At 47.0% G+C, this 11,517-nt stretch overlaps 1 protein-coding gene across 1 annotated transcript; it reads left to right on the top strand.

The window, feature by feature from the left end:
- The first annotated feature begins 3,937 nt into the window (after positions 1-3,937).
- On the top strand, positions 3,938-5,345 carry LOC135393046 (uncharacterized). The gene is made up of 4 exons (XM_064623629.1): positions 3,938-3,986; positions 4,065-4,222; positions 4,283-4,426; positions 4,971-5,345. Exons 2-4 carry the CDS (start codon positions 4,199-4,201, stop codon positions 5,220-5,222), a joined length of 420 nt encoding a protein of 139 aa, XP_064479699.1. The 5' UTR covers positions 3,938-3,986; positions 4,065-4,198; the 3' UTR covers positions 5,223-5,345.
- Positions 5,346-11,517: the final 6,172 nt, after the last annotated feature.

Raw genomic sequence — 11,517 nt, 5'->3', positions numbered from 1 at the left:
CCTAACACACGGCACACAAACATATATGAAATAATTTCCAAGTGGCAATCAGATTTTGGGGAAAACGAATCACACAATCGCCATCAGAAATGATTAACCAGTATACAATGAAGATGAATGTTATGCATAAACACAATGGAAGATATGTTATATTAATTATAATAAGCAGATCAGCGCAGGTCACACATAAACGTAGATCCAATTCACAAAATATACTCGAGATTTCCCGTAGCCGTACAGAAAAACTATCACATTATTTTAGTGTCATAGCATCCGGGCGCTACAAATGGAAAGGCCATACTTTAATTTTATTAGTCTTTAGCTCATAACGTTGTAAAACGCAAATTCCACACTAAAGATCATTTTCTTTTTTAATTTTCAAAGTCAAAACTGCACGCTATTTCTTGCATTTTTTTAAAGATGTAGGTAAAAAGTTGTGTATATACTCACACATACTATACCAGATATTTGATTGTGGCTTAAATGCTAAAAATTTATCGATTCACATTTAGGAGAAGTGCCGACTACCACACATCAGTAAGAGTTCAATTAAAATTTGAACATGTGTTGCGATTTATGATCAGTGTTGTAGAATGTGTAATTTCACAATACGCAAGCTTTAGCTCAATCACTTTGATGAGCACTCTTTCACGATGACAGAGAATTTATTCGAATGGATTGATATTTTCTTGTGATCATTGTGATGCGTAGAATTCATTATAATGATGACAAAGATTACATTTATTGTTTCAGTTTTACACTTGTTTATTTCAATAAATTTCAGTTCTATTTCAAACTCTGAAGTTTTCGTTTGTTGACTTCATTGATGAATTCCGAAGACATTAAATAGTTTATTCTGATTATTGGGCGCTTGAATCCAGCATTGATTAACGCAGGCGATATGTTGTCGCCGTGTTTGTATTGCTTCAACAACTTGCAATTTGTCGCGATGAACTTGCACAGTCTCTTATTGATGTTTCCTTTCTTTGTATGAAGACTCTTGAATGGCGTACAAGAGAGTATTAGATGAAAATCGTCCGGTGGTCCACCGCAATGTTTGTTGAGTTTCAATAAGTGATGATACATCAGACCTTGCACAAGAATATTGAACTTCTGTTCATTCGACATCACTGACTGGTAGAACAAAATAATTGCGTTGCGTGGTAGTGGAACATATTGTCACGAAGCGAAATGGGTCGGCGAGTCGTTGAATAAACAGCGAACGGTTTGTTAGACTACTTGGTAGCAAAACACAAGAGTGATAGCTCTCTGAACACAACTGAGTCCAAAGAATGAATGCTCCAGCGTGGAGCGCACAAGCATTTAAGCGTCGCGCCGAAACGTCTAGAAACAGCACGTGCGTTTGCCAGAGAGCAGGCGATGTGTCTGGAAGCTTCTTGCTTCTTCTTCAGCGTGCGCCGGGATGAGATGTACCGTTTCGTGCCTGCCCTGGAAATTTCGCGATGATGATTCGTGGCATTGCCCCCTCCGTAGACGGGGCATCGTCTCGATGCCGTTTCTTCTTCTTCTTCTTCTCTTTTTTTTTCATGTTGTTTCCTTCCAGCCAGTCTTCAGCGCTACCTGCTGTAGTACGGCTTGAGTCGAACGACGTGAACTATTTCAGTCCTCGGGGGTCTTCGAGAGGGAACGCTGCCCTCAGGCACCACTTCGTAATCCAGGTCTCCAATGCGTCGAAGTACTTTGTAGGGACCGAAGTACCGCTTCAGTAGCTTCTCGCTCAGGCCTCGTCGTCGATTCGGCGTCCAAACCCATACCAAGTCGCCTGGACTGAAGCGTACGTCTCGTCGGCGCAAATTGTATCTTCTTTCATCGACGCGTTGTTGTTGACCAATCCGTAGTCTGGCCAGCTGGCGGGCTTCTTCTGCTCGCTGTGTGAAGTCCAGAGCGTCGTTTTCCACATCACTGGGTTCGTGGGGCAGCATCGCGTCTAGCATAGTCGATGCGTCATGGCCGTGTGCAAGGCGGAACGGTGTGAATCCCGTTGTTTCCTGGACGGCCGTGTTATAGGCGAACGTGACGTAAGGCAGTATTTCGTCCCATGTCTTGTGCTCGACGTCGACATACATCGAAATCATGTCGGCAAGGGTTTTGTTTAGGCGTTCGGTGAGCCCGTTCGTCTGCGGATGGAACGCCGTTGTCCTCCGGTGAGCGCTGTGGCTGAGTCGAAGGATTTCTTGTGTTAGCCTGCTTGTAAATGCTGTTCCCCTATCGGTGATTAAGGCGGTTGGAGCTCCGTGCCGTAGTACGATGTTCTCGATGAAGAACTTCGCCACTTCTGTTGCTGTGCCCTGTGGAAGTGCCTTAGTCTCAGCATAGCGTGTCAGGTAGTCGGTGGCGACGATTATCCAACGATTTCCGGAAGACGAACGTGGGAAGGGCCCGAGTAGATCCATCCCAATCTGCTCGAACGGCGCCGACGGCGGTGCGATTGGCTGAAGGTACCCAGAAGGTCGTACTGGCGGCGTTTTTCGTCGTTGGCATTCCCGGCACGTCCTTACGTAGTGGTGTACGGTCTTGGCCAGTTTTGGCCAGTAGTACTTTTCCCTTATATGGGCCAGTGTCCGGCTGTATCCCAAATGACCTGATGACGGTTCGTCGTGGCAGGATTCAAGAATCTCGGTGCGCATGTCCCCAGGCACAACGAGAAGCCACGTAGCGCCTTGTGGTGCGTGGTTTTCTTTGTAGAGAACACCATTACGTAGGGAAAAACTTGGGAGTGATCTTCTGAAGATGGGGGGAACATTGTCGGCGCGGCCGTGCAGATAGTCGACGAGTGTCTTCAATTCGGGGTCGTTATACTGCTTGGTAGACATGGTAGTCGCGCTCATTAGACCGAGGAAGGCGTCGTCGTCCTCGAGGCCGTTGTCCTGTCGCTGGAGTGGTGCTCGGGACAGGCAGTCGGCGTCGTTGTGTTTTCTTCCTGACTTGTAAGTGACGGTTACGTCATACTCCTGTAATCGGAGGCTCCATCTCGCTAGGCGTCCTGAGGGTCCCTTAAACCAGCCAGCCAGCACAGAGAATGGTGGTCTGTTACCACCTTGAACGGCCGTCCGTACAGGTAGGGGCGCAACTTTGTGATGGCCCATATGAGTGCAAGGCACTATTTTTCGGTCGTCGAATAGTTCTTCTCTGCCTTGGTTAGCGTTCTGCTTGCGTAAGCGATGACACGTTCGACGCCGTCGTGAGTTGAACGAGCACGGCTCCCAGACCATCGTTGCTTGCGTCGGTGTGTATGTCTGTTTCGGCGTTTGGATCGAAGTGGGCAAGCAGGGGTGCGGTCTGTAGACGCGTCTTCAATTCATCAAACGCCTGTTGCTGGGCTTCACTCCAGATAAACGTAGATCCGTCCTTCGTGAGGGCATCCAGGGGTGACGCAATTCTTGAAAAGTTCGGAATGAACCGTCGGTAGTAGGCGCAAAGGCCAAGAAAGCTTCGAACGTCTTTCACGTTAGAAGGAACACGGTAATTTGCGATGGCCGCCGTCTTCTCGGGGTCGGGGCGTACGCCGTGGCTGCTCACGAGATGACCGAGAAATCTGAGTTCCTCGTAGCCGAATCGACACTTCTGAGGCTTCAACGCCAGCCCTGCAGTTCTGATAGCCTCGAGGACTTGCTTTAGCCGTTCAACATGTTCTTCGAATGTTCTTGCGAAGACGACAACATCGTCGAGGTACACCAGGCAGGTTTACCACTTCAACCCGGCGAGAACTGTATCCATAACACGCTGGAACGTCGCTGGTGCTGTGCAAAGGCCGAAAGGCATAACCTTGAATTCGTAAAGTCCATCCGGAGTGACGAAGGCAGTCTTCTCACGGCCCCGTTCGTCGACTTCAATTTGCCAGTACCCCGTCTTGAGGTCCATGGAAGAGAAAAATTTTGCGTTTTGAAGGCGATCGAGCTGACCAGCTGACCACGGTTTAGTACTGCTTTTCCAACCATTTTCAGGGAAGTGGACACAGATAGTCGGTGAGTGATGACACCTGATAATGGTTTTACACATTTGAGCCACAAGGGATCACACCCCCTTTCTAATCATTATTACAGGAGTCTTTGCATCATCAGGAAATGTGAAGGAAAATATCCTATCGAAGATCATTATTGATGCTATCCTACAGTGTGAGCAGGCAGGCCTGAAGGTTGACTATCTCTGTTGTGACGGGGCAGCCTGGAATCGGAGCATGTGGAAACGATTCGGCATTAAGGTACGTTTGCGTGATACTCTAGCGCGGCTCTGGAATTAACCTGGTGTTAATTCCTCGCAGGCTACATCCAGCGACATCAAGTGCTGCGCTCCTCACCCCGTCGACTTGAACAGGTTCCTTTATTTTGTGTCGGATTTCCCACACCTGCTCAAGTGTCTGCGAAACATGCTGCTCAAGTGTGGTTTTGATACACCACATGGAAGGGTATGCTCTTTTCTGTCTCCACAAAAGCTTAGGGTTCTCCCGACCATTATTACTTTGTCGCCATATGGAGTGAAGCATTGTTTTCATTCTCTGTTTTGGGCGCTTGGGTCTTGCACACAGGTAATTAAAGAGCACATCCAGGCTGCCTGGAAGGCCGATTCCAACGTTCTGACACTGAGGGCAATGCCTCATGTTTCACACTCAGTGCTATTCCCAAATGCATTTGAAAAGATGCGGGTAAACTTGGCTTTTCGCTTGTTCAGCGAAGAGGTGCTGCGGGGCCTTGCTCTGTACAGGCAAACTATTGAAAAACAGTATGGCAGCTGTGAAGCCACAGAGAACTTTATCAAGCGCGTTAACAGACTCATCAAGGTCATGACGTCAAGGTGCAGTAGTGATGCTCTGAGGTAAATTCCCATTGCAAATGAGATGTCCCAAGAAGGCTTGGCATTCAGGATCTTTTTCTTTATTATTATTGTCAACTTGCTTTCACTGCCATAGGAGCAATATACTAATAACCCTCTTTGTTTTCTTGTTTTCTTAGATTCCGCTCTTCGGAGGCAGCTTACATAGAGGAGTTCCTGAGCTTCTTGAACGTCTGGGAGCAACATGCAAAAAGTGGCGGGTTCCTGAGCAAGAGTACTGCGGAAGGACTGAGAGTCACCCTCAAGAGCACTACAAGCCTTCTGGAATACTTATCATCTCATGGCTATCGCTATCTGATGACCGCAAGACTCAGCCAGGACAGTTTGGAACGTGTTTTTGGCATAATCAGACAGACATTTGGACCGAATGATCATCCAACACCAACACAGTTTTTAGTAGCAACAAACTGTTTCAGTTTTTATAACTTGGCAAAATCTCCTGTTGGATGTGCAGTTTCAGAGGGGATTGTGTCATCCCTTCTAAGCACCGCAGAAGGAGCTTCATCAACTGGAGAGCTGGATGCTCTCATGGATGCCGGAGACTTGGACTGTGTGCAACAAAGGATGGACTCTGACCACATGTCCTGTGTTCAACAGAAGAGTGACTCGCGCTTGATATACTATGTTGCAGGGTATACAGCAAGGAAATCTCTTGCCACTCTTAACTGTGCGGAATGTTCCGCTTCTTGTTTGAGGGATTCTCCTGTAAGGGACCCCCTCCATCCTTCCAGCTTTACGCAAGCCATTGACCGTGGAGGCCTTTTATATGTTACGGAAAGGTTTTACAAACTCATCGAGTATCTCGAAGGGGCTTTCACTAATGTCTTTAGTTTGCATGAGCTAAACTCCGAGAGTGTACTGGATGTGCTCAATTGTATAAGGGGGCACATTCCAGCAGTGGGATGCGAGATTCATCAAGTGTCGCTAACTCAGAAAATAACGAAGTTCTATATCATAACGAGGCTGCACTTCTATGCAAAAGGTGTAAATCAAACGCGGAAGGAAAAGAGGGCAAGGCTGAGGTTATCTAAACAAAGCCGCCTTTTATAAGCTATCTTCTTTGTGCCCAGTGCTTTGCAATGTTCACTTGTAGTTGCTCTTCATGGATTTTAGTTTGTGAAGGTACACTTCCCGAGATTCATGTACATACGTTAGCATTCTTGCTCAGCTGTGATGCTTTTTTTATGGGTTTGCCTGACGAAGTGGAAGCGTTTTCAGAATAAAAGTACCTGTAGTATGACAATGTCTTTCTAGTGAATTTTTGGTGGCTAAAGACCTAAAATGCCATCTAATATAGCTTGACGACAAACTGAAAAGAAAAGGAACACCCGCGCTTTGAAACTGTGAGCAATGAAACTAACGTGATATCCTAATATGATTAATTTCAGTCAGTGGGAGTACATAATTCACGAAACAGACTATGCCATTTAAAATGGGATGTACAAACGCATTATAGTCCGTGTTCTCGTTTTATTCCAAACCCCACCCTGGTTTTCATGTACAGCGAAGCTGCTGCGAACTGGCATCGCTACTCCGTGCAGCGCCATCTGTCGGTTTCTTCCGGGGATAGCTCGCGCCGGCGCCCGCGAACGTCACACCAGGTACATATTCTAGCCACCATAGATACACTGAGCGGTGCCACTCCCCTTTGCACCGACTCAGCGAAACTTTTTCCTTTTTTTCGGAAGTCCAACTGTGCTCTAGCTGCCTTATAGCTCACATTTTGTTCTGTTTTTATTTTCAAGATTTCCTTTTCGTCCTGGAATTTTGGGCAACTTCTTGAGTAGGCAGGATGATTGCCGTGGCAGTTAATACAACAAAAACTGTTTTTGCAAGATTCTGGTGTGTGTTCCTTCCCGTCGCCGGCACACTTTGGGCAGACTAGGTGCCCACGACACACTTGCGAATGGTGCCCAAAACGCTGGCACTTGAAACATCTGCGCGGGTTGGGTATGTAGTGGCGCACAGGGCAGTTTACATAGCCTGCTTTCAACTCGGAGGGAAGACTGTGAAGTTGGAATGAAAGAACAAGATGTCTGGTGGGGATCTCTTTGTTGTCCCTACGAATAACAATCCGCTTTGCGCTCACGACACCCTGATCTCTCAAACCCTCTTCGATCTCCGATTCGGAGCACAAAAGTAGCTCATCACAGGAGATTACCCCCTTTACTGTATTCAAAGTGCGGTGTGCTGTCACTGAGATCGGGATCTCACCAACCAGCCTCATCGACAACAAACCCGAACTCTGCTGACTGGTCTCAACCTCGATCTGGATCTCTCCACTTCTCAACTTTTTGGCCTTGTATGTTTTTCCAATCACGTGTTCAAGAGATTTAGCGACAATGAAGGCGGATACCTTATCAAGTTACTTTGTTTCATCATCAGACTTCATTATCAGGATTTTTGGATACCATGGTTCTTTGTTTGTCTCAAAGAGATGCATGGCTTGAACCTCGTTGCGGCCCCTCTTTCGAGGCCGATCATGTCTTAAGGGGGGGAATTGATTGGAATCCATAAAAGATGGTTGTACATTCGGTGCAGATGGTGTGCCAGCCACCATCGACCCCAACAAGGGAACATGCTACGCATGCTAGCACTTGCCACTGCACGATACCCAAGTGCAGTTTCTAGGAGATAGAAAGAACTGCCCAAGGTTGACCCTAGCCGCCAAAGAAGGTGAAGGGAAGAAATGGAGAGCGAGAAGGAGAGAAAAGAGAAGGTGATGAAAAGAGAGATGGCAACTAGCTGAATAATCCTGGCCGGGCCTTCCAGGACCACCCGACTATGGGAAGCAGGGGCCAAAGCGGTGTGTTGTTTTCCCGGAGGGGCCCCGAAGGGTCCACGCACAGCTATACGGGGGGGTCTCCCTCCTGCGGCGACCCAACCGTTGGTGCAGGAGGGGGCTACTGCGGCTGCTGCCGGGCGATGGGGGCGCCAAGTTCCCGACGCCGGGCCCCGAACACCAAAACTACACCAGGCACATGTAGGTATCCCGAATGCGTGACACAGCAGCCACGAACACATCATTCACTTCCACTTACTATTTCGCGCGACCAACGTGACCACCCACGACGTAAACAATAAACGCGATAACACAGACGGCCTTGCAGATGGCGCGGTGGATCGTAGCCCGTAGCGGCGAAGTAGCTAAATGCTTTATTAACGTAGAAACTATGGAAGTGAGCGTCATTTTTAAAATGCCGTTTAGATGTAAGATCCTGTGCGTCAACTTTGTTCTCTATAAAATTAGCTCTCACGTGGTAAGGACTGACCAATCCCTGGGAACCCTGGACCGGAAACCGCCGCAACCCAAGTTTCTCTTTTTCGCCGTTTGTTGGCAGCACCGTCCATGTTCCGGCAATCTTCAAAATATTTGTACGTAAAAAATATGCCGAATTGGGAAGTAATGCTTTCTGTGTCTTATCAAACAATGATGTTGTGCACGACAGTGGGCAAAAATATGGGGGTTATTTTTCACTTTTCGGTCCCTTTAATAAATATATTTTCACTTGTACTTTTGTGTATGGCTATCCTTTGCATGTAAACAGCCTACTGCACACCTGTTGTAGCTGGAAAAAAATTATGATTGAAGTCGGGACAGATTGAAAAATGACGAAAGAAGTCGATCGAGGCTGAAAAATGTGAGCTGATAAGCGCGCACGCAGCCCTCCGGCCACGCGCCATCCACCGGTAAGCGCCTCCACACGAGCGCCGCACGCCGGGTGCGAAAAAAAATACGCGACCCAAGTCGGTCAAGGCTCAAAAATGTCGAAAGAAGTCGGCCCAGGTTGAAAAATGTGAGAGGGTAAGCGCGCACGCAGCCCTCCTCCCGCCGATAAGCACGTGGTCAACCCTCCACACACGCGCCGCGCGGGGAAAAATACGCGCAGGGCTCAGGGCAAGGGTGCCGTAGTTTCTCATCCCCTACCATACGACAGGGCCAATTACTACTGATACGTTGTCGCCGTATATGTATTTCTTCAGCAACTTGCACTTTGTTGCGACGAACTTGCACAATCTCTTATTGATGTTCCCTTTCTTTGTATGAAGATTCTTGAATGGCGTACAAGAGAGTATTAGATGAAAATCGTCCAGTGGTCCACCGCAATTGATATGTTCGTTGAGTTTCAACAAGTGATGATACATTAGACCTTGTACGACAATATTGAACTTCTGCTCATTCGACATCGTTGCAAGAACTGGTAGAAGAAATTAATTGTGTAGACGTTGTAGTGGAAAGTAATTTTTAAGGTAACCTTGTTATAATTTTCAGTAATCTGTTACTAGTAATCGATTACTTTTTCAGTAAAGTAGCTGCTGGCCTCCGACTCAGAAGCCTACAGTGTTGAAAAATAATAACAATAATACAAATAAAGGCTCAGCCAACATTCCGAAAACGGACGTCCCCATAATAGCATTCCACACATGTACCACTCTTATACCGCGACGTACAGGAGCAACAGTAAAATCGGTGACTGTATTGATAAATTGTGCAAGCTTAACATAACAACAGCAACAAAACGAAGCGGATGTTTCGATGTTGCTTTAAATGTGTACATAAATATGTAATAAACCCGTGTATGCGTTTTGTATGTTGCATTCAAAAGTAGTTGTGAATTTCACTTATCAAGTATGTTGGTGTCCCATTAGAATTTGCAACAAGAGCTGCATGGTTGCATTCACTGTAGGCTTGTTGGCTTTGCTATGGCCCACAATTTAAAAGTAACGGGAAAAGTAACGCGTTACATTTTTAATCGGTAACGTATTACATTTTCGATGAAGTAATTTGTAACGGTAAAGAATTACTTTTCGCGCAGTAGTAACAGTAATTGTAATCAATAACTTTTTTGGAGTAACGTGTACAACTCTGATCTTGAATTGGGTGTGTGTGTGTGGGGGGGGGGCGAGTTTATGGCCTTCAACTACATTGTGTGCCATGACCACAGGAGAATTCCCCTACTCCCTGCGGGCGTAACCTTGACGAAAGTGTAGTGGAACTTTAGGTTAGCGGCTTCCCTCTCGCACTTTATTGTTTGGATCTACTAGTGGCCCCTGAATGAAAAACACTGGTTTCTGTGGTGTATTCGCGGTGGTCGCTTCTGTATGCTGTTGACCCAACACTATTATTTGAAATGCCAGGCGGTTTCCCTCGCCTCTTTACCTCTCTCGTACGTCGTTTACGACTTAGCGTCGCATTCACCCCTGCACTCCGGTATAGGCTGGGCCACAGCAACACGGCGCTGTGTACAACTTGTGGTGTCCCAGCAGCAATCCGACACATTTTAGAAGACTGCAGCCAGTACGTATGCGAGCGACGGGCCTTTAAATGTCAACATGAAATGCTCGATCAGAGGCCATTTAACATCTGCAAAGTTCTCGGCCCATGGAGTAACCCTGGACATCAGTGCCGTGCACTTGGCGCTTTTCTTTCCTTTCTGAGGGCCACCGGCCTCCTTCACGAACTGTAGGGATTTCCTTCCCTCGTCATCCTCTCATATGAACCTCTTTGGAATGGGGTAGGGTCCTGCACTCAACGCAGGGAAACATCCCACATCATCATCATCCATTCATCTATGTTGTTGTTGTTGTTGTCGCGGGTAAGGCCTCATATCCTCCAAATGCTCATTTCCACCGACGTCCCAAATCAACCAAAAGCTTGTTTCACCCGAAAAAAATGTTTGGAGGTTCGGGGCTTTCGGTTGATCTGGGCCCGCGGGTGGCAGTGACCCATATCCCCAATTACCGAGAGAGGAGGAAGGGTGAGCGGTTCTTGGGTGTGCGGGAATCCAATGTAGGGTGATTCTACGTGAGATCAGGCAGGTTGGTCCCGACGACCTCTCGGACTTTTTTATACGCAATATATGCTGAAGCCTAGTTTATGGAAAGCATTCCAGGCCAATAATAAATTGAAAATTATTTGGGGAGTTTGCGTGAAAATAATTACGTGAAACGGCAATTTTGCGCAGTGGTATTTTCATCAACTTTTGAACGTTGTATCTCGGGGGCCATGAGGTGCAGAGGGAAATATTTTTGTCAGAGAATATATAGGCTGTCGTTAGTTGGCCGCCTACTTTCTACGGTCGCGGCTATGACAGATAATTTCCTAAAAATTATCAGTCACCCCATCTGCAGATTTTCTTGCTTTTTAGGAGCCTCAGTGCTCGTCTCTGTGCTATCGATACATAGTCAATGTCGTATCATAATGTTCGTTATTACAACCTCTTCTACTCGTATCAAGAATGTAACAGGTTGTTAGACGACAAAGCTCTCAGGGGCGAATATCTTAACCATGGTTCAGCGAAACTGTCAACTTTAGACGTCCGTTTCAGGTATCCGCCCACTCAGTACGTCATTCATATTGCTTACAGAGATTGTTCCACGTCCCCCCCCCAAAAAAAAAAACATCAATTTTTTTTTGTGGATCAGAGAAGGGCAAAGCACTGCCAGCGACCTTAGAACTACCCCTACCTGTCCAGCTGTGCAGCCATGAGAGCAGCTCGGGCAGATGTGGTTTGCCTCGCTGAGCTGATAACGAAATTTGCTGGATCATTGGGTAGAAAAAAGTCGTATGGGGCTTTGAAACGCGACCCTTTCCTGGCTTTCTGGCATCTCGAAGGCAGAACAACGTCATTCAGGCACCCGTAGCATTATCACAGCCCTCTGCAG

The sequence above is a fragment of the Ornithodoros turicata genome, chromosome 4 (genome assembly GCF_037126465.1).
Source record: "Ornithodoros turicata isolate Travis chromosome 4, ASM3712646v1, whole genome shotgun sequence".
Classification (NCBI taxonomy): Eukaryota; Metazoa; Arthropoda; class Arachnida; order Ixodida; family Argasidae; genus Ornithodoros; species Ornithodoros turicata.
Note: the sequence above shows the minus strand (reverse complement) of the source record. Positions and strands in the feature narration are given on the sequence as shown.